This window comes from Ornithorhynchus anatinus, chromosome 6 (genome assembly GCF_004115215.2).
Source record: "Ornithorhynchus anatinus isolate Pmale09 chromosome 6, mOrnAna1.pri.v4, whole genome shotgun sequence".
Classification (NCBI taxonomy): Eukaryota; Metazoa; Chordata; class Mammalia; order Monotremata; family Ornithorhynchidae; genus Ornithorhynchus; species Ornithorhynchus anatinus.
The window spans coordinates 12,893,677-12,921,372 of record NC_041733.1 but is presented as its reverse complement, the minus strand read 5'-3'; the positions used below and the strand labels follow the sequence as shown (position 1 = coordinate 12,921,372).

At 43.7% G+C, this 27,696-nt stretch overlaps 1 protein-coding gene and 1 non-coding gene across 6 annotated transcripts in view; both read left to right on the top strand.

Annotated features, from left to right (window-relative positions):
- Nucleotides 1-17,899, top strand: part of LOC100681856 — a 38,765-nt gene extending 20,866 nt beyond the window's left edge. For 2 of the 5 annotated variants that reach the window (XM_029067983.2, XM_029067982.2), the window contains exons 6-12: nucleotides 188-265; nucleotides 4,639-4,737; nucleotides 6,390-6,503; nucleotides 8,150-8,245; nucleotides 8,705-8,791; nucleotides 13,583-13,650; nucleotides 17,511-17,899. In XM_029067983.2, coding sequence (XP_028923816.1) covers nucleotides 188-265; nucleotides 4,639-4,737; nucleotides 6,390-6,503; nucleotides 8,150-8,245; nucleotides 8,705-8,791; nucleotides 13,583-13,647 — 539 coding nt within the window. In that variant the 3' untranslated portion in view covers nucleotides 13,648-13,650; nucleotides 17,511-17,899. The remainder of the gene's footprint in view (nucleotides 1-187; nucleotides 266-4,638; nucleotides 4,738-6,389; nucleotides 6,504-8,149; nucleotides 8,246-8,704; nucleotides 8,792-13,582; nucleotides 13,651-17,510) is intronic. The other 3 variants (XM_029067986.2, XM_029067985.2, XM_029067984.2) reach the window with 3 other exon arrangements.
- On the top strand, nucleotides 2,222-2,359 carry LOC114813103. Its single transcript, XR_003760714.1, has one exon. It is a non-coding gene; the product is annotated as a small nucleolar RNA SNORA7 (small nucleolar RNA).
- Nucleotides 17,900-27,696: the final 9,797 nt, after the last annotated feature.

The following is a 27,696-nucleotide window of genomic DNA, read 5'->3' as shown; positions in this document are numbered from 1 at the left end:
GTACCTAGCCTGTATGAGGCTCACAGTCTGAGTAGAAAGCAATAGGAGTTAATTCTCATTTTACAGCTGAGGAAATTGAGGCACAGAGAAGTTAACTGACTTTCCTAAGTTCCCACAGCAGACTGCTGGCAGAGTTGGAATTAGAAGCCACATCTTCTGACTCCTAGACCTTTGCTCTTTCCCCTAGGCCATGCTGCTTCACTTAGCCAAAATCATAATTTTGCCAAGCACCACAGATCGAAAAGAAATTTCTTTAACTGGAATGGTGAGTGGGCATTTGGAGGAGGGTGGGAGTGGCAGAAGGGGCTGGGGAGGGCAGTAGTCCCCTGGGTGGGTTTGGTGGGAGTTCCAGAGAGTAGGCATTTCCATGGGTTGGGGGGGAAATGGCAGTGAGCAGGAGACAGCAGGGTGAGGTTGGGGGCCCGCTGCCATTCCCCTCCCTGGTCTAGGCCCCCAACGGCAGTTGCCATGGTCATTAGTGAAAGGATTGGAACAGTTACACATTGCAGCCCATGGCAAATGATAATTAGTAACAGTATTTATTAAGTGCTTACTTTGTGCCAGGCTGTACTAAGCACTGGGGTGGATACAAGCAAATTGGGTTGGACACGTTCCATGGCCCACATGAGGCTCACAGCATCGATCCCCATTTTACAGATGAGGTTACTGAGGCACAGAGAAGTGAAGTAATCAAAGTCACACAGCAGACAAGTGACAGCGCCAGGATTAGAACCCATGACCTGCTGACTCCCAAGCCTGTGCTCGCTCCTCTATGCCATGCTCCTTCTCTAAATGATAAATAATAAAGTATATGTTAACTAGCTTGTCGCCTCTAGTTGCTCAGAAAGTGAATAAAAGTTGCAGTGAGATTTGTGATCTGCCATTTGGCCACCCTTGGCTTAGTGAATTGAGTTTGGATTGGGACAAATTCTTGGAAACCTCATCTTAGTGTCCCTAAAAGATTCATTCTAAACTGATCAGGGTAGTCTCTTGTTTGTGGCTATGCAGCCATGGGGAATCGGACCTTAAAACCCACCCCTCACTCCACCCCTGGAATCCCAAGCCTTTTCTAAAATAATTTTTCCACTTGAAACATGTTTCTTGTCCAAGTGACAGTAAGTCCTTTAAGAGCACCACATATTTTCACTTTGGGTTCAAAATGAGCTTCCATGGCCATAAAATTCTCCTTCTCTCTGACAAATGAGAAGGAACATATTCTAGTGGGTACAGCACGGACTAGGAGTCAGAAGGACCTGGGTCTGAATCCCGGCTCTGCCACTTCTTTACTGTATGACCTTGGGCAAGTCATTTCACTTCCTCTGTGCCTCAGTTCCCTCATCTGTAAAATGGAGATTAAGACTGTGAATGTTTTGTGGGAGAGGGACTCCGTCCAACCTGAGTAGCTTCTATCTACCCCAGTGCTTAATACAGCGCCTGGTGCGGAGTAGCATTTAACAAATACTATTGAAACAAAAGTCCCTTTTTCCCCTAATTCAGATTAGACTCAGAGGTACAGTTTCTCTTAAAATCCAGGGTTCTTCCTTTATTCCCATTGCACCTACCTTCAAAGGAGTTTTCTTTCCAGCTGTCTCAAGAGATGGTTTCTGTCCTGTTCTTAAAATCTGACCCTTCTAACAGGGCCATGGACCTCCATCCCTTCCCATTTCTCAGACACTCGTTTCCATCTTGTACTGCCAACTTCAACTTCTCACTCTCCTCTGACTCTCTCCCCTCTGCCTTCAGACATGCTCAAGACTCCCACCTCCCCACATACTGAAGCAGACTCCTCTTAATCTCATCATATCTTCAAGGTCACAATCCAGTCTTTCTTCCATTCCAATCCAAACTCCTCCAACAGATGATGCTTATCCATTACCTTCACATCTTTTTCCTCAAACGTCTGCAATCTAATCTTAACCCTAGTCAATCTCCTGAGACCTCAGTCACCATAGTTCTCAAAGACTTCCTTCCGGTCAAATTTGATGAGCGTTACTCTTTCCAAATCCTTCTAGATCTCTTAGCTGCCTCTGATACCATTGACCACTTCCCTCTCCCAGAAACTCTCTCTGACCTTGATTTCTATGTCACAGCTTTCCTGGTTAACTTTCTACTTTTCTTCTCTTAGTCTACTTTGCTAGCTGTTCTTTCTCCTCTCACCTTTAAGTGCAAGCCTGGATTTTGGGTCCTTTACTTTTTTTGCAGCACACTCATTTTCTCAGCCTCCCTCTCAGGGTCGCACGTGGAGAGTTTCCAGTACTCTACCAGTCTCGACTATGGGAGGGAGAGTCAAGCAGAGGCCTGTCCATTCCATTCTTAGCTTGGGCAGTAGCTAGCAAGTGGAAGGCAATCTGCTACAAGTCAAAACTCACCTGTGCTGGGCAGCAGTGGCATGGGAGAGAGTCGAGGGTGGAGTCTCAAGTTCACTGCGTGGAAGGAGGCAATGGTAAACCACTTCCATATTTTTACCAAGAACTATTACAGATAGAGGTGGGGCATTCTGGGAGAGATGTTCATGGTGTCACTACAGGTCAGAGATGACTCAATGGCATAAGACAAGGCATTCTCTCAGGGAGCTCATTCACTCACATGACTTCAATTCAAGTGAGTGATGAGCAGAAGAAGAAACTCAGCCTTCAGCTCGAGGGAGAATCTGCCTCCACCCTCTGGTTCATTCATTCGTTTTTTCATTTAATCATATTTATTGAGTGCTTACTGCTTGCAAAGTACTGTACTAAGCATTTGGGAGAGTACAACAACAAACAGACACATTCCCTGCCCACAACGAGCTCTCCCCTGCCCCCCGCCAAAAAAAGTTGTAAGCTCAAGGGTCGTGACCACATGTCCCTTCTAGACCATAAGCTCCTTGTGGACAAGGAACATATCTTCCGGCTCTGGTATATTGTCCTCTTCCAAGTGCTTAGGACAGTGCTCTCAATAGACTTTATTAATGGATACTTTTATTGTATGGCCCCAAGCGCATGGCAGAATACTGATGATGGAGAGTTGGGAAGCAAAGCATGGTTTCAGCTTATTAAAGGTCTAGTAGGGTGGGCCTGGAGAGAACGACACAAAATACAAGAGACAATTACTCTCACCTGCCTTCAAAGCCTTATAGAAGGCACATCTCCTCCCAGAGGCCTTCCCTAAGTTCTCTTTTCCTTTTCTTCAACTCTGACTTTCCCCCTTTATTCATGCCCCCTCCAAGGCCCAGAGCACTTACACACATATCTGTAATTTATTTATATTAATATCTGTCTCCCCCTCAAGACTGTAAGCTCACTGTGGGCGGGGAATGTGTCTGCATATTGTTATATTGTACTCTCCCAAATGCTTAGTAAGCACTCAATAAATACGATTGACTGACTGATATTACTTTTTCCATCACTGTTTAGGTTTGAAGGAAAGTACTGGTCTTCTTGGCACTTCTACGATGCCCAGGAGGGTAGTCCATTAACTCCATCCAGGGCTGTGCCTAGGATACGTCTAGGTTGTGCCATAGGCACTTTTTTCTGGTGCCTCCAATTTAACTGTTGTGCAGTGTTGGTAAATACTATTATCACTTTGCCCCTCTCCCTTTACTGTAGTGTCAAGAGTGAGGGCTTGGAAGTCAGAGGTCGTGGGTTCTAATCCTGCCTCTGCCACCTGTCAGCTGTGTGACTTTGGGCAAGTCACTTATCTTCTCTGAGCCTCAGTTACCTCATCTGGAAAATGGGGATTAAGACTGTGAGCCTCACGTGGGACAATCAGATTGCCTTGTATCTACTCCAGCACTTAGAACAGTGCTTGGCACATAGTAAGCACTTAACAAATACCACAATTATTATTTCTCATTGCTCAGTTGCTACTGCTGCTCAGCCTGGTGGGAGGGAAGATATAAAGCCCTCCTAGATTGTAAGCTCCTTGGGATCGTTGTAGCAGTTCTACTGAATTGTACTCTTCCAAGTCCTTAGTACAGTGCTCTGCAAACAATAAGCTCTCAATAAATACCACTGATGGATTGACATTGCAGGGAAGATGGTATGAATTCCTATTGTAAGTAGATGCAGTTTTCCATTTCATTTGGGCAGCAAATAGCGTGGCGTGGATAGAGCATGGGCATGGGAGTCAGAAGGACTTGGGTTCTAATCCCAACTTCACTGCTTGCCTGCTCTATGACCTTGGGCAAGTCATTTCACTGTTCTGTGCCTCAGTTCCCTCATCTGTAAAATGGGGATTGGGACTGTGAGCCCCACTTGGGACAGGGACTGTGTCCAACCTGATTTGCTTGTATTCACTCCAGCATTTAGCCTGGTACATAGTAAGCACTTAACAAATATCACAATTATTATTATTAGTGTGGTTTTTGTTGTGCCAAAGCAGCTTCTCCTGCCTCAACCCTTCAGGACAGTAGTTTCCCTTGCAGCTTTTCTGTTTGTTTTTCAGTAATATGAAGAAGATTTCAGCTCTCATTGGTATTGTGGAGTTTGGGACCCAAACTCCATTCACTGTCAGTTCTTGCTAATCAAGAGTCTCAGACAAGACATCTTTTTTTCCTTCATTGTTTTGAGAGTGATCTGTACAGATCTAATTCAAACTGTGTGTGTGTGTGTGTGCTGGAAGAATCCAACAAGATAATAAATGTTTCGCCCACTTGTCTAGGAGAGGAATGGAGATATTTCATCTGCTTCCTTCAAGCCACGGTGTGTCTGTCGTCAGGTCTGCTGTTTGCAGTTACAATCATCTGGATGGCGCAGCAAGGTACAGTGGTGATGAGACTCAGATCAGGAGGAAGCGATGAAAGTGAAATGAAAAATAAAATGTGGTGGGGGTAGGGAGGGCTTCGGAGGAAATACTGCAAATGACAGCTCAGCCATAATGAGCAGAGGACTTCCTCATCATGTTAATCCATCATGGGCAGATCTGACCGGGGTGTAAGCCCCATGTGAGCAGGGATTGTCTCTCTTTATTGCTGAATTGTACTTTCCAAATGCTTAGTACAGTTTTCTGCACACAGTAAGCCCTCAATAAATTCGATTGAATGAACATGTGGATGGGGGAAGGGATCAGGACTGGACTGCAGCTTTCCTAGTGATTCGTGCCGAGTGAGGCCAGAAAAAGCAAGTAGGGAATGAGTTTCTCATCTCAGCCATTCACCCTCTCCTCCCCCATCCCCTCTACCTCTTCCCTCCTCCCCTTTTGGGGTACCTAGCTCCAAGAACAAAAACTGTCAGCATTGTGGTGAATGAGCAAAGGACTTCAGAAGCAGTGTGGCTTAGTGGAAAGAAAACAGAGTTGGCAAACAGGAGACTTGAGCTTTATACCTAGATTTGCTACTTACCTGCTGTGTGACCTTTGACAAGTCACTTAACTTCTTTGTAAAATTAAATACCCATTCTCCCCTCCACTTAGACTGTATTTGATCTGAGTATATCATACCTACAACTAGCCTAGTGCTAGGCATATAATAAACACTTAACAAATAACATTATCATTGTTACTATTACTATTATTATTAAGAATTTTTCTCAGTGTTTTGTATTGCAAAGTTCTTCCCAGATATGTGGTTCTGTCCACACTAAATCCTGATTCAATTCTCCTGCAGTGTTTGACAAGGTTTTTTTTAGAAAAAAAATTCTTCCCTGATTCCTATTTATAGATATAATGATCTTTCTCAAATACCATTACAAATCCTATTCCTGGAAGACTGGAGAGCTCTGGACTATTATACTAATTCCAAAAAGTTTGACAGACACTTTGGAGATTGCTAAAGGTCATATGATCTTGTCTCTGCCATTTGGAAAGTAATTTCCCCAGATGTGCAAAACCTTTAGTCTCTTCTCCCCGACTCTCCCACCCTGACAATCTCTCTAGAAGCCTCCCTGTTTCTCTCTATTTTCAAATAATAATTACTACTAATAATAACAATTTTGTTTTTTGTTAAGCATTTAGTATGTGCCAAGAACTATACTAAAGTACCGAGGTAGACACAAGATCATCAAGTCTTATATAGGGCTCATAGCCTAAGTAGGAGAGAGAACAGGTATTGGAATCCCCATTTTGCAGATGAGGGAACTGAGGCACAGTGAAGTGAAGTGACTTGCCCAAGGTCCCACAGCAGACAAGTGTCGGGACCAGGATAGAACCCCAGTCCTCTGACTCCCAGGCCTGGGCTCTTTCCACTAGGCCACCCCGCTTTTAGGCTTATGTGCCTTTAGATTTCAAGCCTATACTTTGTTAGTCCACTTTTATTGTCCTTACTCAATGATACATTGATACTCAGCAGCTGGGACCTCAGGGAAAACTCTTTTTTGGGCCATGTGGTTTAAGAGATGGACCATGGTCCTGGTCCTAGGGCCAGGACCTAGGAAACTCCTGGAATGATGTCTGAGTGACTGTTTCATTTCTCCCAGGTGTTTCTGTATTTCTCATATTTCTCATTTTGGCCCTTACCTGGGTGATGATGGTGACTTTGACAGTAGTGGTTTGGGATCCCAAAAGGCTACGAACATTTACAGGCAGAAGGAGTGAGTATTTTTCTTATTTTTTCGGGAGTAAATCCAAATCCAGCAATCTAGGATATTCTCCATTAAGCCTTGTGAAATGTGAAATGCTTTTCTTCACTTTCCATTGTCCCCATATGTGTGTGTGTGTGTGTGTGTGTGTTTATATCTGTGTGCGTATGTATTGCTGAAAAGACCCAAGCCTGACTGACATACCCTTTTGCATTGTTTAGCTTTAGAGATAGATCCTTGCTCAGGTAATGTTTTTGTCCCAGGCAGGGTCTATCTCTATTTTTGGGTTTGCCCCCTGATATCCCAGTCTTTGGCAAAGCGTTTGTTCCCTATTACTGCCCTCCAGGCTGGCCTCCTTCCCAAAAATCCACTGCTATTTTATAGTATTTTAGACTGGTCCTCCCCTCCCCCCAATCCTCTGCTCTTCCCCCTTCCCCTCCCCTCAGCACTGTGCTCATTTGTACATATTATTTATTACCCTATTTATTTTGTTAATGAGGTGTATATCTCCTTGATTCTGTTTATCTCGATGATGTTGTCTTGTTTTTGTTTTGTTAAGTTTTGCTTTGCTGACTCCCCAGTTTAGACTGTGAGCCCGTCATTAGGCAGGGATTGTCTCTATCTGTTGCCAAATTGTCCATTCCAAGTGCTTAGTACAGTGCTCTGCACATAGTAAGCGCTCAATAAATACTATTGAGTGAATGAATGAGTAATTGATTCTTCCCTTGTACCATGCACGAACCCCTTTGCAGATCATTTCAGCAACTGTTTTGGTGTTCTGATATTATCCATCCTCTGCTGTGAGAACTTTGACAAGTAATTTAACTTCTATGTGCCTCAATTACCTCATCTGTAAAATGGGGATTGAGACTGTGAGCCCCACATGGGTCAGGTACTGTGTCCAACCTGATTTGCTTGTTATCCACCCCAGCGGTAAGTACAGTTTAAAACAGTGATTGACATATAGTAAGGCCTTAAGAAAAACCATCAATATTGTTATAGTGTCTGGTATGTAGTAAACACTTAACAAATGACATAATTATTATTATTATCACATTTTCTGCCCAGAGCAACCATACTACTCAAAGCATGTTTTGATGCTGGTGAGCTGACTATGTTCCTGGTCCTTGTAGTTAATCATCTAGACCATGCTTCCTTCCTAGATGTCACTGACATCCACCTCTGAACTTCCTCCTGGGTTCATTGCCCAACTAATTAGTCCTACCCAGTTCCCATGCTGCTCTCGGCCACAGTCCAAGATCCCAGTTTCCTTTTCTTCTTTTTTTTTAATGTTATTTGTTAAGTGCTTACTATGTGCCAGGCACTGTATTAAGTGCTGGGGTAGGTAATAATAATAATCATAATGATGGTATTTGTTAAACCCTTACAGTGTGCTAAGCACTGTTCTAAGCTCTGGGGTAGATACAAGGTAATCAGGTTGTTTCACGTGGGGCTCACAGTCTTAATCCCCATTTTATAGATGAGGGAACTGACGCACAGAGAAGTTAGTGATTTGCCCAAGGTCCCACAGCAGACAAGTGGTGGATTCAGGATTAGAACCCAGGTCCTTCTGAGTCCCAGGCTTGTGGGACATACCAGGAGATCCGTCTAAACTTCCATGAATCTTGGGAATTGTTACAGTGATTCTTCTCTCGTAGCAATCCGCATCATCCTGGATGCCACAGCTCCTGGAGGAGTGATTCTAGTCATGGTGTTGGCCGGTTTTTTCCTAATGAACATCCGTGACCTTGAAGGTGAGCTCTGATCCTAAAAAGCAAGAGTACAGAACTATAGAGTGTTTTGTCACTGCTCGAGCAGCAGTGGCACTCAGGTAAAAGCGGCGGGTTGGACACTTGCAGATGAAAGGAATAGTAGATAGGATATTGACAATCTACACCCCAGATTATCTGGCCAATTCTGGTCTCCCAAATAGACTCTAACCTTAATTAACTGAATATTTTAGATGGAATGGTAAAGCGTGGGGTGGTTGATGGAATATTCATTATTCGAGGCCAGAACACACCTTAGGTCTTAATTATTTAGATAATTCCTCTGTGTAGACCTGCATGCAGAGGACCATTCCTTTTGATAGTTCCAAAGGGAGAATTTGGGATTTGAAGAAGGAGGGAAGAGGGGATGAAAGGAAATAAGAACTGTGATGGGCAAGTGAAACCTGTAATATAGAATCTTTGTCTTTTCTTTATGTCTTGTAGAAAAAGGCTGCTCTTCTACGGATATGATTGCTAGCTTCATCATACCCTTAGTGTTGTCTCTGATTCCCTTCCTGTTCTTTCTGTTCTGTAAGTGCCTCACAGAAACTCTTTGTGTTTCACTGAGAGAGTAATTTATCTGTTCTGTACATGGATTCCTCCTCGATTTAGTCTTTCTCTGATGAAGATATTTGAGAGAACCTGGCTCCATACCCTCTATCCACTCCTGGCATGGGGCTGAAGAATCTCTGTTTCCGTAAAACAGAGCAGTTCTGTAAGATGGACATGGATGATTCTTTCTTATGGGGGCTTAAGGTAGGCGTTGCAGACTCTGAAACAGAATCAATTAACCACCTCCATTTTCCGGTTGGTTGTGACGATAAATGAAGTATTTTAGAACTGAGGACTAAAACACAGGACCAGGTATGACATTTTATGTTCATTTTCATAAATTAAATTGTATTTGTATTCTCCAATTGTGGTCTTAGCTCCAAAACCAGAATATAGGACTCTTCTCCTTTCAGTGGGGAGATGATTTTCAGACTTCACTGTTAGATTTTTTTTAATGGTCTTTGTTAAGCAATTACTATGTGCCAGACATTGTACTGAACACTGGGGTAGATACACGACAGTAAGCTTGCACACAGTCCATATCCCATGTGGGGCTCACAGTCTTAGTCTCCATTTTACAGATGAGGTAGCTGAGGCACAGAGAAATTAAGTGACTTGTCCAAGGTCACACAGAAGACGTCACTTGACTTCTTTTTCCCTCAGTTGCCTCATCTGTAAAATAGAGATTAAGACTCTGAGCCCATGTGGAAGAGAGACCGTGTCCCACCTGACAACCTTGCATCTACCCCAGTGCTTAGTACAGTGCCTGGAAAATAGTCAGTACTTAGCAAATACTATTTTTTTTTTAAAGTGGCTGAGCTGGTATTAGAACCCAGGCCCTTCTGACTCCCTGGGCCCTGCTCTTTCTAACAAGCCAAGCTGCTCCCTTTGTTTAACCTTCTTAAATGGGGCCACAATGAAGTTAGTGAGGAAGTCTGGATCTACTGGACTAAAGGCCTCAGCCTTTGAAGGCCTCACCTTGTCCCTGCTGTTTTGCAAAGCAGTGGCCCTGCAACCGTGGCAGCTGAGAGGGATTTCTAGCCTAGAATTTCTCACTCTTTTCTGTATGATCAGTAGGGCCTTGAGTTGTTGCCTTAGTGGTTCTCCATTTGCTATTGTGGTAAGTCACCGAGTAGTCGCAGGCTGAGCTGCAACCAGCAGTCACCAGCAATCGCGGCTGACTGATCTGAGCGCTTTTCGGTTGTTTCCCTGCCTGTCTAAACCACCTCAAAGCTATATGTCGTAGCCACTGAAGAGAATTAGCTATGAAACCAATTTCTTCTCTCTCCCCTTCATCGCTAAGAAAACAAAATCATATATCCTCAGCCCAAGGCATGTCAGCCTCACTACCTTTCAGTTTCCTTATGATCCTCTCTGCCCTGGGGGACTGCGCCTTGGGCCATTGGTTTTCTTCAGAGTTCTTTAAAAAGAAATACCGCCAAGCTAACCCTTGAGGTTTATCCAGTGTTAATCTTGGTTTGCTTTTTTAACAGTTGCATGACAACATTTTCCTCCCTAAAGCATTTGGTGGTTACTTTTGCCTTCTAATTTGAAAAATGAAAATGAAGGCGTTTGTTCTTTCTAGGGCAGTTGAACAATTCAGATACTGAACAATGATTGTTACCTAGAGGCTGGGTTGAGAGTAGAAGGAGTACTTTAGGGAGTCCCTGAGGACGCTCAACAAATGCAGAGAAGCAGCATAGCCTAGTGGATAAAACCCGGCCCTGGGAGTCAGAAGACCTGGGTTCAAATCCCAGCTCCTCTACTCTGTGACCTTAGGCAAGTCACTTAACTTCATTATGCCTCAGTTACCTCATCTATAAAATGGTATTTGTTAAGCACTTAGTATGTGCCAGGCAGTGGGAGGGCTGCAGGCCTGGCACAGAAGCACCAGGTCAGGGGGCAAGGTCAGGCCTTTGTTGCAGTCCTCACGGGCAATGGTAAAGATGCTTTCATGCCCTACAAGCATCAGGTATGAAACAGCTTAACGGGTGATGGCTTCTCAGGAGAAGGAGGAGGAGGAGAAAAAGGAGGAGGATGAAGAGGAGGTGAGTGAGACAACAGGCTTGGGGCTTTGCAATCCATAAATCAACCAATAAAATTTTTGAGCACCTACTGTGATAATAATAATAATAATGTTGGTATTTGTTAAGCGCTTACTATGTGCAGAGCACTGTTTAAGCGCTGGGGTAGTTACAGGGTAATCAGGTTGTCCCACGTGAGGCTCACAGTTAATCCCCATTTTACAGATGAGATAACTGAGGCACCGAGAAGTTAAGTGACTTGCCCACAGTCACACAGCTGACAAGTGGTGGAGCCGGAATTTGAACCCATGACCTCTGACTCCCAAGCCCGGGCTTTTTCCACTGAGCCACGCTGTATGCAGAGCACTGTAGTCAATACTGGAAAGAGTACAATAAATGGACATGAGCCCTGCCCTCCAAGTCAGGGACAATCTAGAAGGAAGTCAGAAACTAAAATAGTTTAGACAAGAGAAAAATGGGTGATATATACATGACAGTGCATAAATAATGGGGAAAGTAAAATTTATATATGTATGTATATATTAAACACCCATATATCTATTCATATATGTGTGTATATATATGTACATGCATACATGTACATAGATATATGAATGTATTTTAGTGTTCTGGGTGCCTGTGAATATACAGGTGTTTAAATGGTCCAGAAGTATTGAAAGAGAAAGTTATGGCAGATATTATCTGGGAAGATTGATCGAGCTAGGCTTCTGGAAGGAGTTGTGATTTCAGAAGGGCTTTGAAGATGGGGAGAGCTATGGTCTGTTGGGCTTAAGGTGGGAAATCAGTGAGGAGGCTGATGCTGTAGTTAAGCTGAGATGTGACAAGTTCCTGGACCAGCCTCATGACTAGGTGGAGAAGAAAAGGAGGATTCTGGGACTGTCATGGAGGGATTACCAACAGGATTTGGTGACAGAATCAATGTGGGATTTGAAAGAAGGGGAGAAGACAAGTTTAATGCCAAGAGTGCAGGCTTCAGAGAGGAGAAGATGGCAATGGTGTCAACTGAGATGGAAGTTAAGTGGAAGAGAGGATTTGGGTGGGGAGAACATACCTACCCTACTTTCATTCATTTATTCAATCAATCATATTTATTGAGCGCTTACTGTATACAAAGTACTGTACTAAGCGCTTGGAAAGTACAATATGGTAACAGATAGAGACATTCCCTACCCAACAACGGGCTCACAGTCTAGAAGGGAGAGACAGACAAAACAAACAAGTAGACAAGCATTAATAGCATCAAAATAGATAAATAGAATTGTAGATATAGGCACATAATAATAATGTTGGTATTTGTTAAGCGCTAACTATGTGCCAAGCACTGTTCTAAGCTCTGGGGTAGATATAAGGTAATCAGGTTGTCCCACGTAGGACTCACAGTCTTCATCCCATTTTACAGATGAGGTAACCGAGGCACAGAGAAGTTAAGTGACTTGCCCAAGGTTACATAGCTGACAAGCAGTGGAGCTGGAATTAGAACCCATGACCTCTGACTCCCAAGCCTGGGCTCTTTCCACTGAGCCACGCTGCTTTTCCACATCTTTAATAAAATAAATAGAATAATAAATGTGTACAAATATACACAAGTGCTGTGGGGCGGGGAAGGGGGTAGAGCGGGGGAGGGAGTAGGAGTGATGGGGAGGGGAGGAGGAGCAGAGGAAAAGGGGAGCTCAGTCTGGGAAAGTCTCCTGGAGGAGGTGAACTCTCAGTAGGGCTTTGAAGTGGGGAAGAGAGCTAATTTTGTGGATGTGAGGGGTCGTCAGCGGGACTGGCGAGAATGAGGCACAGTGAGGAGGTTAGGGGCAGAGGAGCGGAGGGTGAGGGCTGGGCTGTAGAAGGAGAGAAGGGAGGTGAGGTAGGAGGAGGCAAGGTGATGGAGAGCTTTGAAGCCAATAGTGAAGAGTTTTTGCTTCATGTGAAGGTTGATAGGCAACCACTGGAGATTTTTGAGGAGGGGGGTGACATGCCCAGAGTATTTCTGTAGAAAGGTTATCTGGGCAGCAGAATGAAATATAGACTGAAGCAGGGAGGCGCAGGAGGTTGGGAGATCAGAGAGGATGCTGATGCAGTAATCCAGTCGGGATAGGATGAGAGATTGTACCAGCAAGGAGCTGTTTGGATGAAGAGGAAAGGGTGGATGTTGGCGATGTTGTGAAGGTGAGACCGGCAGGTTTTGATGATGGATTGGATGTGTAGGGTGAATGAGAGAGCGGAGCCAAGGATGACACCAAGGTTGTGGGCTTGTGAGATGGGAAGGATGGGTAGTGCCATCCGTAGTGACAGGAAAGTCAGGGGAGGACAGGGTTAGGGAGTGAAGATAAGGAGCTGAGTCTTATACATGTTGAGTTTTAGGTGGCGGGCAGCATCCAGGTGGAGGTGTCCTGAAAGCACGAGGAGATACAAGCCTAGAGGGAGAGAGAGAGAACAGGGGAGGAGATGTAGATTTGGGTGTCATTTGCGTAGAGATGATAGTTGAAGCCATGAGAGCGAATGAGTTCAACAAGGGAGTACATATAGATGAAAAACAGAAGGGGACCAAGAACTAAACCCTTGAGGAACCAACTTTCTTCCAAATAAAAATGATCTCCCCTTCATCTTTCTTTCCCATTCCTTCTCCCCCACTTCCTTCTCCCACTCCCTTCTCCCCCTTCCTTCTCCCTTCTTTTTCCCTTCTGCACCCCTTCCTTCTCTCCCCCCTCCATGTCCCCCGTATTCTTTTTTCTAGATCATATAAAGAGAAGAAAAAAGAAAGAAACAAGGAACAACCCTCCTGGAGGTGAAGAAAACTAGCCGGTATGCAACCTGATCCAAAGGCCTCATATTCAATTGGACGTTTTGAGCCAGGTTGTCCCTTTGCATAGGAGTGGATCCATTCAGTCATTCAATCGTATTTATTGAGTCCTTCTTGTGTGCAGAGCACTTTACTAAGTGTTTGGGAGAGTACAGTACAACAGATTTGATAGACGCATTCCCAGTCCACAAGGAGCTTACAGTCTAGAGGGAAAACCATGTGCAGTAGCAGACTGGCTCTTTCTCTGTGCAGAGAGCTCCCTCTGGATAGGTAAAAGGCCCAGGCTGCTCCTCATTCCACTGTTACTCCCTCTTCTCAGCCTCCCTCAGTTGCATCCAGTCATCAGACAATCAGTGGCGTGTATTGAAGCAGCGTGGCCTAGTGGATAGAAAACGGGCCTGGGAGTCAGAAGGACCTGGGTTCTAATCCCAGCTCTGCCACTGATCTTCTGTGTGACCTTGGACAAGTCACTTCACTTCTCTGTGCCTCAGTTGCCTCATCTGTAAAATGGAGATTAAGACTATGAGTCCCATTTGGGACAGGGACTGTAATAATATAATAATGATGATGGTATTTGTTAAGCGCTTACGACGTGCCAAGCACTCTTGTAAGCGCTGGGGTAAATACAAGGTAATCAGGTTGTGCTATGTGGGCTCACAGTCTTAATCCCCATTTTACAGATGAGGGAACTGAGGCACAGAGAAGTTGTTTGCCCAAGGTCACACAGCAGACAAGTCGCAGAGCTGGAATTAGAACCCACGTCCTCTGACGCCCAAGTCTGTGCACTTTCCACTAAGTCACGCTGCTGTGACTGAGTGATTAACTTGTGATTAACTTGTACCTACCCCAGTGCTTAGAACACTGCTTGGCACATAGTAAGCACTAAACAAGTGCCATAATTATTATTATTGAGCTGCCCTTGCCTTGTGCAGAGCATTGGGCTGAGTGTTTGGGAGAGTTCAGTCAGATGGTAGACATGATCCCTTCCCTCTAGGATCGAACAATATAACTGTCAGCTCATTGAGTGAAGGAAATGTATCTACCAACTCCGTTATATTATACTCTTACATGTCTAATACAGTGCTCTACACGCAGTAAACATTCAACAAATGCAACTGTTGATTTACAATTTTACAGTCCCACAAAGCCAGCACTTTTACTTAAACTGTGAGCCCCACATGAGACAGGGACTGTGTCTGATCTGTGTCTGGTCTGATCTGATTGTATTTTATCTACCCAGACCTTAGTACAGTGCTTGGCACGTAATGGGTACTTAGCAATATTATTATTATTAACATTAATTATTATCACGGTCATGACTGAGGGCTCTTGAGCAGGCTGATGGTGGAAACATTTTGTAGGCTCCTCATCGCGGCCCCTTCCCAGACTCAACGGTATCACCTAGTGGAAAGAGCACAGGCCTGGAAGTCAGAAGACATGGGTTCTCATTCTGGCTCTGCCACATGTCTGCTGCGTGACCTTGGGCAAGTCACTTTACTTCTCTGTGCCTCAGCTACCTATCTGTAAAATGGGGATTAAGACTGTGAGCACATCTGGGACAGGGACTGTGTCCAACCTGATTACCTCATATCTACCCCTGTTTAGAACAGTGTTTGGCACATAGTCAGTGCTAACAGATACTATTATCGTTATCATTATTGTTGTTATTATGAGATCAAAATTCTCCCCCATGCATCACAAGATGCTAGCATGTCATTCTGCATTCAGGGCACACTTTGATGATGACATACGGCACGTGCCATGTGGCATCATCACAGCACTGCCTAAATGCTGTAACAGTAGTTTTTTTTCAGAGCCAGCCAGTCCTGCCAGAAAGTGGGAACTCTTCCCTGAGAACCCCAGCCATGGGCCACAAAGTCACCTGCAACCCCAGGCAACCCCAGCAGAGCATGAGGAAAGTACAAAAAGTAAGGGGCTGGAGAGAAGGAAATCGACCTTTACATAGCTCCTCAGCACTTAAATACATAAACAAAACTTTTCAACAACATCCTTTGCTCTTTTGCTTCACTGGGCAGTGGGAAGGCAGGTTAGTGAGAGGAAAGAGGAGTGGAGGATTTCTGGAAAATGAAACCATTTTAAGATGGCTTCCACTCAGGCCCAGTGACAGAGGCAGGAGGTGGGACTTTGCACTGGTGTGACTTCATACAGATTGGTTCAGGTGCCATCTTGTTAGTGTTCCATGTGGCCATCTTTGGAGGGTCAGTAGGTTCATGGCTGCTCTGAGGTGACTGTTTATCCCACTTATTTCTGAAGCTGGACCTTTTCCTTCCCTGGGGGAAGGGCCTCATGCTGGCTGGTTGGAGGGGGCTGTCAGTGTCATGCACTGCAGGACCATGCAGTCTAAGATGATCTTGTTTATCTTACTGAACCAAATGTGCTTAATTCCTTTTCACTTTTGGAATACCCCATTCCTCCCCTACTTGGTTTTTTCCACATGTTACATTCCAATCTAGGCTTAAACCTCTTACGGATTAACATCGGTCCAATAAAATTGAGTTCAGTAAGAAGCCCAAGATGAATAACCTGCCATAAAACTGTAGGTAATGATAATAATTTTGCTATTTAAGTGCTTATTATGTGCCAAGCCCTTAACTTGTACCTGTTGCAGTGCTTAGAACAGTGTTTGGCACATAGTAAGCGTTTAACAAATGCCATAAAAAAGCACTGGAGTAATTATAATGTTGGTATTTGTTAAGCACTTACTATGTGCAGAGCACTGTTCTAAGCGCTGGGGTAGACACAGGGGAATCAGGTTGTCCCATGTGGGGCTCACAGTCAATCCCCATTTTACAGATGAGGTAACTGAGGGACAGAGAAGTGAAGTGACTTGCCCACAGTCACATAGCTGACAAATGGCAGAGCTGGGATTCGAACTCATGACCTCTGACTCCGAAGCCCGTGACTCCACAGAGCCACGCTGCTTCTCATGCAAGATAATCATATCACACAGTCCCTGTCACAAACAGCCTTCACAGTGTGAGAGGGGGAACAGGTAGTTACTCTCCACTTTTCAGAGGAGAAAACTGAGGCTTGAAGAAGTTAGGCCACTTATCCAAAATCACACAGCACCCAAATGGTGGAGCTGGGATTAGAACCCAGGTCCTCTGACTCCCAGGCCTGTGTCTTTTTCCACTAGGCCATACCGCTTCCAGATAGCTCACCCCCACTGTGTTTACCAGGTAGATTATGGAAAGTCTTTCCCCCACAACTCCAGAGCGCTTACTGAGGCCTTAGCTTTAAAGCCAAGCTCAGAAAACCATAGTTGTGGGTGTTAACTCAGGACCTGGGTATTCCCTTTGAGAACTTCTAATGGGAGTCACCTGGGCCTCTCCACATTCTTCTCCCAGTACATCAACCTGACCCGCCTGGAGCCCGAGCTTCCTCCCTGGAGACACCACCCACTCTCTGAAGGGTGATTGACATCTTTATTCAATCAGTCAATCAATTAATGGTATTTATTGAGCTCTTACTCGGTGCAGAGCAAGGTACTAAGCCCTTAGGAAAGTAAAATATAATAGAGTTGGTAGACACATTCCTTGCCCATGACAAGCTGACAGTCTAGAGGGGGAAACAGACACTAATCAAAATAAATAATTATGGAGATGGATATAAGTGCTGTGGGGCTCAGGGAGGGGGTGAATAAAGGGTGAAAATCCAAGCACAAGGGCGACTGTTTCAATATGAAGCAGTAACTGATAAGCCCAATTCTAGAGGCTCTTCAATTCCAGAATTGGGGATGGACAGTTGTGTTCATAATACAACATAATTCAATTGGGACGGGGGCTGCAGTCTCAGCTGACTGTACCATGTTCATTTTTTGTGTTTGCTTATTTCTGTTTAGGGAAGCGATGTAGCTTAGAGTTGAGTCAAATTCCAGGAATCCACGAAGATGACAACCTCCCTGGAAGCTCTGATGAGGAAAGAAGTTTTGTACTGGAGAGGCATTTGAGTTGATATCAAAATTGTGACGGCTGTGAAGGCTCCCCACTTTTCTTGGTATTTGGTTATCTCCTCTCTGCCTTATGGATTCTCATTCCTGCCTGGTCCATTAACGTTTGACTGAGGAAGCCAAAGTCTCAGTATCTGAGCTCACTGGTGCTAAGCTGGGGATGTCGTCTCTTAGTTCGGGCATGTTTGGATTGGAGTCTGGGCACTAGGGAAGCAGTGTGGCCTAGTGGAGCGAGCACAGAATCCTGCTGTGTGACCTCGGGTAAGTCACCTCAGTTTCCTCAAATGAAAAATAGGGATTCAGTAGACTGAGTCCTACATGGGACAGAGACTTTCTAACCTTATTAACTTGTATCTACTCTACTATACATAGTAAGCACTTAATAAATACCATTTAAAATATTTTAAAAAAACAGTAGAAAGAAGCAAGAACAAGCAGCGATTAGCTTGCATGACAGCCCCCACCCTGGTTGACTGGTGTCTACCCCAGCCCATAGAACAGTGCTTGACATAAGGTAAACACTAAACAAATACCAGAATTAATAGAAATAAAATTACTTGACCGAGGCTGTTGCCAGGGCTTTGGGAGATCAAATAAGAATAAATAAATTGATTGTGGTATTTGTTAAGCACTTACTATGAGCGAAGCTCTGAGATAGATGCAGGATAATCGAGTTGGACACAGTCCCCGTTCCACATGCTACTCACAGTCTAAACTGGCTTGAACAAGACTAGAGTTTTCAGTTGGGACATTCTCCTCAAAGAGTTAAAATTACAGAATGATCGCTTAGAGCAGTGATTGGCACATAGTAAATGCTTAACAAATACTTAATTATTGTTATTATCCCTCCCACTCCCTTTGCTTTCATTCCAAAGTTTTTAAACCAGGAGTCAGGGTAACTAAGTTGGCCAAACTGGAATAGATGATGTTTTCGGTGTTGCCCCCTGTTGGCAGCTCAACAAAGCATAGGCCTGTTGTTCATTCATTCATTCAATCGCACTTTTTGAGCGCTTACTATGTGCAGAGCACTGCACTAAGCGCTTGGAAGGTACAACTCGGCAACAGAGACAATCCCTGCCCAATGACGGGCTCACAGTCTAATCGGGGTTGTTCTCTTGTGGTCAATTCCCATAGCTAATCAGGCATCTGACATCCATGTGTCCAAGAGAGTTAAATAGTAGCCTAATTCCGTAGTAAATTAACTCAGACAGATCGTCATGAACTCATTTCCTTTTGACAAATTTTGAGAACCAAAAAGATAGCAAAATAAATTTGGCATTCTTTGATCAATCAATCATATGTATTGAGCACTTATTTAGCACTTGGGAAAGTACAGTAAACAAACGTAAAAGATACGTTCCCTGCCCAAAATGAGCTCACAGTCTAGAAACGAATTTACAGTATAGAGTTGAGCTTGGAAGACCTTTTTCTCCTTCTAGATAATAATAATGATGGTTTTGTTAAGTGCTTACTATGTGCGAAGTACTGTTCTGAGCGCGGTGGGGGTGGGGATACAAGGTGATCAGGTTGTCTCTTGTGGAGCTCACAGTCTGAATCCCCATTTTACAGCTGAGGTAACTGAGGCACAGAGAAGTGAAGTGACTTGCCCAAAGTCACACAACTGACAAGCGGTGGAACCTGGATTGGAACCCATGACCTCTGACTTCCAAGCCAGTGCTCTTTCCACCCAGCCACACTGCCTTTCCCTAGGCGCAGGCTTAAGCCGATTTAACTATAGGGATGGGGGGAGGAGGTGGAGAAAAGGGTCATGATTGGTAGAGGAGCTGAAAGTGAGTATCCCAAAGAATACAGGTCTAGGGCTCTCTCCAGTCGCTGTCCCTAGCTCAACTCCACCTGATGTAAGGACAGGAGGAACATCCTCCCTTCCTCCTCTCTTGTTTCTGGTGAAAGCGTCTTCTGCCTACACCATCCCGCCTTTATGAAGCCAACTCACTCCCTTATGAACCAGGGAAAGGTAAGAGAAACAAGAGTTGGAAATAAGGTTCATTATAGTCTTTTTTCCCCATATTAATCATAGTCATTGCTACCTAACTAGTATTTATCTTTGCCTATCATGCTTGAAGATGTAACTCATACTGCACGTGGCAAAAATAGCATTCTTTTGCAGAAGAAATCCTTATCCTTAATGACAGAAATGCTTTCAGGCTTATATTCAAGGAGCAAGGTACACTGGCAGTTTCTATTAGAGTTTATCCCCATGACCTGAACTCCCATCTTCCAGGTCCTACAAGCCACAGTGGTCCACAGGTTGGCTGTGGCTTTTTGATGTCCTGGGATTACCTCTAATACTGGGATCATTAAAAGTCACCCAGAAAGTCAGAGGTCAACCATTTATTTTCTCTCGGTTAGGTGTTCCTAAGAATTTTCAACTTGGGGTTAACAATCAAGTAGCCAGAGGTGCCCAGGAGAAGACAAAGCTCTGTTAATAAAAGGAGAAGGTTAAGAGAATAGGGTTGGGGCAGCAGGAAAAGCCATAAATGGGGCTGGTCATTCAGGCAGATGAAGCTGACAGTAGGAGTCTCTGGGAGCCTAAGGTGGGACCACTGAGATGATAATGATATGGTGAGGGGAAGAGATGAGGGAAAAATAATCATGGATTGACATTACTCATGGAAACTCCAGTCTCAGTGATTTTTAAAAATAACTAAAACCTCCAGCTATCACATTCAAAAACACATTCTAATTCTAGTGATGACAGTGGAGCTATGAACACTTCATTACACAAAGATTCTGAAATTACTAAAGTAGAGTTGGGAGAATTTAGGTGGATTTGTAAACTGACAAATTCATCTTTACAGTGAAAATGTAAAAAACCCCATCATAATTGAAAGAAATAACTTGCATGGGTTTTTTTTGTATTTTGAGGGGGTAACCCTCATTTAAAAATATTGCGTAGGAGTAGGATTAAATCAGGTAAAATGCTAAAAATCAATACCTATGAGTTTCCAGGCTAGTTCTTTGAAAGCTTGTGTCAAAATCAAACATTGGGACAGAAATATTCATTAGAAAAGCGACAGTTGCTCTAGGCAAAATTGACCAATGTGTTCATTGGGGCTGAAATTGTCTGTGGGTTTAACTGCAGCATTTTTCCTTCCTGTGCTAAGCCCGTTCTCTGTTTACAACAGTCTCCTGCTGTTGGCAAGACCTGGCATTGTTTGATTGCAGCTCTGCTCTTCTCCTTGGCCCAATCCATCTGTCCAAAGAGAATAAACTCTCCTCTGAGTATTGAAATCACCAAGCCCTTTAGTATCTTCTGCCCATAATACTTGCAGCCTCTACCTTGCTAGCATCCATTTTCTGCACTTGTTCAGCCTGTGGGATCTGTTAGGCTCCATGAGAAGAGATGAGGAAAGGATTTTTGAGATGAAGCAAGGATGAAACATCAGTAGATGTTCATTGGAGGCAGAGTCAGGTTTGTCAGTCCTTTTGTTAAGAGTAGAGCATACAGACTTATATAAGGGGGATTTCATCTAACCATTCATAGCCCCTTTCCATTACAATTCTTTGCACTCTCCAAACACCCTGATGGTCACAGCTTCCAAGCTTCTGTTTCTACTCCATCCTCTCTCAGGTCCTGGATTTTCCTAGATCAGACAAATACTAATGACTTCCCAGCCCTCTCCTAGGGCTCAGTCACTCCCTCTTTTCTCTGTTGTTGCTCACCTCCTCAAGTGCACTCAGGAATAGTTTGGGTCATTCCACCCTGTCTTCACAAGACCTTTCCCCAATCAGTTAGTGACCTAATTTGCATCCCCCTCCCTAGGAAATATTTTTCCTGTCCTTTGCCATGTTTTCAACTGACCTGGTTGTCCCAGAGGAGGCCAAAAGATAGAGGGATTTCACAATGGGGAACTGGGAGCAGGAGGAAAGGAAGAGAGGAGCAGAGAAAGAACTGGATTAAATTGGGAAGATTCGGATCCCCATGTGAATGGGTCATTGTATGGATGATTGCCTTCGGACTATAGTTGCAAAATGTAGAACTGTCACCTACTGCTAGTGATTGGCTTATAAACTGCCTTCTGTAACTGAGATTTAATGTCTTTGTATCCTTATGGAATTTTCTATGAACTTTAATAAAGCGATACAACTTGTAGAATCCTGATTTACGGGTACTGATTCAAATATCTTACTATTAACACAGTTCTAATCCCAGTCCTGAGTTAAAGAGACAGAATCAAATTCTGAATTTTGGAGTTTGGGTAGGACTAAACGTTTCAGTCTTATAGAGAAGCTTGAAAATTGCACAGAATATCTTTAGCTTTATTTAGAATATACCAGTTCATTAATCCAGATATTTACTGGCCCCAAATACTTAATGAGCCTAATCAATTTTTCTACCTCTGTAGACTACTGCTCATCATTTTGCAGTGTTTGAACACAGTGAAGGACTATATAAACAGTAAATTCCTCCAAGGCAAGTACCATACCTTCTAACTCTAATGTCCCAAGGGTTTAGTGGAATGCTCTGCACACAATAAGCACTCAATAAGAGCTGCTTATGATAATGATGCTGTTGGTGATAGTGCTCACAGTTTCAAATAAGACCTTCAGCCATAGTTAGGGTGGTCTTCATGGGGCTTTTCAATCCACTGTTTATAAGCCAACTGTGCAAAAAAGCTTCAACATTTTGCTTGTCTCCTTATGTGTGTAATTCCAGACAAGCATCTCTTGAATGTCTGCCTTGACAATGGCATTTGGAGCTTGTTAAATTAGAAGTGTTTCCCAAAGCCTGGAAATATACCCTAGTGCCAGTTTGCAGGTTCTTTGTGTCCTCAGAGGGGTTGCTGTAAAGCAGCTCGAGTTCAATCTGTCCTGTTACGCATCCTGACTCTGAATCCGTTTTTGAAATGAGAATGCATCTGAGATGAAAGAATGGATCCTACTCAAGTGATGACATAATCAAGAGGAGTCTTAATTTCTCTGGGCAGCTAAATCTACTTGTTCTCTGCACTCTCTCAGGTCCTACAAACAATGAACAGCTGATGTGCTGGCCACTTTATGGCCTAAAAATCATGCTGGAGTTGCGGGAGCTGATGAAGTTGCCTAGTGTGGGAGACCCTGATATGGAAGAGCAGTGAAATAGCTCTGTTGTTGCCACCTGAATATTTCCTTCTTAAATATTCATTCATTCAGTAGTATTTATTGAGTGCTTACCATATGCAGATCACTGTACTAAGCGCTTGGACTGTACAATTCGGCAACAGATAGAGACAATCCCTGCCCAATAATGGGCAACAATGTTGGCTCTTTGAAATACTCAGTTCCCTGATTGTGTCCTTTACCATAAATATATATATATATATATATATACACACATACATACATATATATTATATATATATACACATATACACAAAAACTCACTGTGGGCAGGGAACGTGCTTATCAATTCTGTTATATTGTACTCTCCCAAGTGCTTAGTACAATGCTCTGCACACAGTAAGCACTCAGTAAATATGATTGACTTTAGTGATGAGTTAAGGAGATCACTGAAATACTGATACATTGCATGTGTAATTTTTCCAAAGCACTGTCACATGTCTTACTCCATTTTGTCTTCACGTCATTCCTATGAGATGTGGAAGTGGTGTGATCTAGTGGAAAGACCAAGGGCCAGAGAATCAGAGGACCTGAGTTCTTTTCCTGGTTCTGCCACTTGTCTGCAGTTTGACATTGGTCAAGTTACTTTACTTCTCTGCATCTCATCTGTTAAATGGAGATTAAGACTGTGAGCCCCACATGGGACCTAGACTGTGTCAATCAGTCAATGTCATATTTATTGAGTGCTTCCTGTATGCAGAGCGCTGTATTTAGCTCTTGGGAGAGTACATCATAGCAGAGTAGGTAGACAAGTTCTCTGCCCACAACGGTCCAACCTGTTAGCTTGTATCTCTCCCAAAGCTAAATATAGTACCTGGCACAAAGTAAGCACTTAACAAATACCAAATAAAAAATAGAAAGGATCTTACAGTCTAGAGTCTACTAAATCCTTGGAAATTGCAACAGAAACCCAAGACCTATTTCTCTACCCCTAAGGAGCTCCCTGCCAAAAGGGGAAACAGCAATGGGAGGTGAGAGTCGGAGCTGAGACTCTTCCCAGAGCCATATCGGTGCCCTTTTCACTAGAACCTACTTCATCCCAGCTCTGGGAAGAAAAGAGTGGGAGTGGGAGATTCAAATCGAACAGTCAGATTCAAGTCTTAAAAGAATACTAGCAAGTCAGAACAGTCAGTTATGCCCTTCAGTGTTACGTAAGTATCTTTGGTGTCTGTTTAAATGCCTGCGATTTATTTGGTCTTTCATAGCATAAGCAATACTTTACTAAAGAAGAAGCTGCCAGGAGTTGGTGTGTGATTTAATGTTTTGAGATCCTTCTAGTTTATTAAATACCAGGGATGCCTAGGGGCCTACATTTAGAAAACAGTAATTTGACCAGGCACCATCCCTATTACAGTGGAAGCCAAGTCTGGGAGCCAAGTTTGGTGGAAGGTAGGTGAGTTGAGGAAGGAGGAGGTGGGACAGCATCGGAGATAAAGAATCAAACATCATGGACAACAGAGACCAGGTGAACATTCCAATTACTCAACTGAATGGTATTTATTATTAGCTTACTGTGTGAAGAGTACTTTACTAAGCACTTGAGAGTGTATAGTACTTTTTTTTAGTATTTCTTAAGCCTTTACTATCTTCCAGCCACTAGACTAAGTCCTGGGGTAGGTGGTTGGACATAGTCCATGTCCCACAGAGGGCTCATGATTCTAATCCCCACTTTACAGGTGAGGCAACTGAGGCACAGAATTTAAGTGACTTACCCAAGGTCACAGAGTAGACAAGAGGTGGAGGCCCTTCTGACTCCCAGGCTTGTGCTCTATCCAATAGGCCATGCTGCTTCTCTTTGTTAGTCAAAATCATGATTGAGTGGAAGGTTGATTCTACTTTTCTTCTGGGCCACCCATTCAGCTGTTCTGCTTCTCCCTTCTCTTTTTTGGTCTCCATGGCCATCAGTGAGCTTCTGTGGAATCCAGAAGAGAGGGACAGGTGAGTTCAGAACCAGTTATAATGAGAACAAATTTTAGGTAATTTTTTTCAAGAGCTTACTACGTGCCAGGCATTGTACTAAGTGCTGGGTGCATATAAGATAATTGGGTTGGACACGGTCCCCATGCCACAAAAGGCTCACAGACTTAACCTCCATTTTATAGATGAGGTAACTAAGAGAAGTTTATTCGCTTGCCCAAGGTCACACAACAGACAAATGGTGGGGTTGGATTTAGAATCCAGGTCCCCTGATTCCCAGCCTGAGAATTTTCCAATAGACCACGCTGCTTCTCAGTTCATGCTGATTTGTGCATGAAGCTTCAGTTGGGGTAATGTAAGAGAAAATGAAGGTTCACTAGGTAGTGAGGACTACTGAAATGTCTGCAGAAATGTGAGCTGGTGATTACCTTTACTGTGACTCCACTAACATTCAGTGATAGAAGATTTTTTTCAGATTGTCAGATGTTTTGAGAAGCAAGAGAATTCATGAAGAGTAGTTTGGCCTAGTGAAATGAGAATGGGTTTGGCAGCCAGTGGACCCGAGTTCTAATCTCCGCTCAGCCATTAGTCTGCTTTGTGAACTTGGGCAAGTCACTTAACTTCTTTGTACCTCAATTGTCTCATCTGTAAAATGGAGATTAAGTCAGTGAGCCCCAGGTGGGACTGAAACTGTGTCCAAACTGATTAATTTGTGTCTATCCCAGCATTTAGAACATTGCCTGGAACATAGTAAGTGTGTAAGAAATACAATTTTAAAAAGAGTCCAGTGAGGAAGGTTTCATTAAAAATTGTGCCATTTGTTAGGAACTATATATGTGCCAGGCACTGGAATAAGTACCATGCAGTCAGATCAAATACAATTCCTCATCCATAAGGAACTCAAAGTCTAGGAGGGAGGGAGAGGGAATGGATATCGAATCCCCATTTTATAGCAGAATAAACCAAGGCACAGAGAAATTAACTGACTGCCCCAAGGACACCCAGCAGGCAAGCTGCAGAGCAGGGATTAGCACTCAGGTCTCCTGACTCCCAATCCTGTGCTTTATCCACTAGGCTACACTGCTTCTCATGAGTTGGATAGCTGGGTGTTGGAACTCCTGTTTCCTCTAACCTCAAGGCAGAAATGAAGGTGTGTGGGCGAGGGAGGTTGAAAGACCATTTAACTCAAAGCAGTGGGAGGTTCCACTTCTTCCCTAGACAGATTCCAGTCATACCTGTGGAGGCCAGAAGAAGAATGGAGAAGGCAGGGGAGCGCTGCAGTGCTGCCTGGGTGAAGGAGTTGGATAGGGAATGTATCTGTTTATTGCTATATTCTCTCCCAAGAGCTTAGTTCAGTGCTCTGCACACAGTAAGCGTTCAGTAAATACAACTGAATGAATAAATGAATGAAAACTTGGGGACAAACCTCATTCCCAGAGCAAATCCCCATTCAGCCCTCACATTCACCCTGCTCCTCACTCTGTGCCCCTCCTCTTGCCTACGGCCAGCAGTCACTGCTGTTCACACAAAGCCCTGGACGCTGGTGTCGGCTCCGCTTTGGTAGGTGAGCCTGCTGGCTTCTACTGGGTTTAACCACAAATTGTTAACTTGCCGCATGGTTGCTGTGCAGAAGGAGACCACAACACCATTTTACAAGTGAGGGTGGGGGAGGTGAGAGAAGGACCCGAACAGTAGCACTCCTCTGGCCGGAGAGGCAGTTGTGGGGTTATTGCGTATCACCAGCATTTTCAAAGTCAAGGAAGAACCTGGTCATTTCTTACATCCATCTCTTTCCATTACAATAATCTTCTTCGTTTGAAATGTGTGCCTGGATCCCAACATTATGGATGAATGGTTAAAATGTCCTTAGTTCTGCCAAAGAAGCTGAGGACACAAAGAGGTCTATGTTAATCAAATCCTTTTCAGGGCAAGGACTAAAATGTATTGAGATAAGTTTAGAGGACCAGACGGGTTAAAAGGCATCAAAGAGCCCAGAACCCAGTCTTGTCTTCTCTGGATTCACTGAGTGAAGGCTCCAAATGAATGGGATTATTGACCACTTCCAATTAATTTTTTATGATATTTTTAAGTACTATGTGATAGGCACTGTACTAAGCGCTGGAGTAAATACAAGCTAATCAGGTTGGACACAGTCCATGTCCCACATAGAGCTCACAATCTTAATCCCCATATGAGGTAACTGGGGCACAGAGAAATGAAGTGACTTGCCCAAGGTCACACAACAAAAGAGTGGCAGATCTGGGATTAGAACCCAGGTCCTTCTGATTCACAGGCCTATGCTCTAGCCACTAAGGCATGCTGTTTTTCAAGGGAACCGAGGCACAGAAAAGTGACTTATACAGGGCATTTCTAGATCAGGGACAGATCCTGTACATATCACTTTGGACTCAAAGGTAAAATTCTGATCTTTTAATAATAACATTTATCTGTTCACCTTACTCATCTTGGAGAATTATTTCAAGCTACTATTTTTAAAATAATGCCCCCCTACTTAACCTTAGAAATAATTTTTAATGGTATTTTTAAAGCATTTACTATGTCAAGCACTGCTTTAAGCTCTGGGATAGAGACAAGTTAATCAGATCAGATATTAATCAGACCAGATACAATCCCTGTCCCACAAGGGGCTCAGTCTAAGTAGGAGGGAGAACAGGTTTTGAATCCCCATTTTTCAGTTGAGGAAACTGAGGCAGAGAGGAGGAACTGGCTCCCAGGCCCATGCTTTATCTACTGGGTGACACTGCTTACCTTTAAAATCTCCATCTGTATTTCCTCAGCTATTCCTCTGAACTAGCTACCAATTTTGGAAGCCACAAGGCAGCCCGAGGAATCATGTTTCTATTTGAATTTGCTGATTATTCAAGAAAATTCTAAGGATGTTGGTTGACTCTCCTCTGGACCTTTTATAGCAGAAAACAGCAGTAGCAGCAGTGCCAGGAAGAGAAATATGATACCTCGACAGCCTCCCAAAATGAAATCTGTAGAAACTTCATCTTCATTGTAGGTTTGGGATAAACAG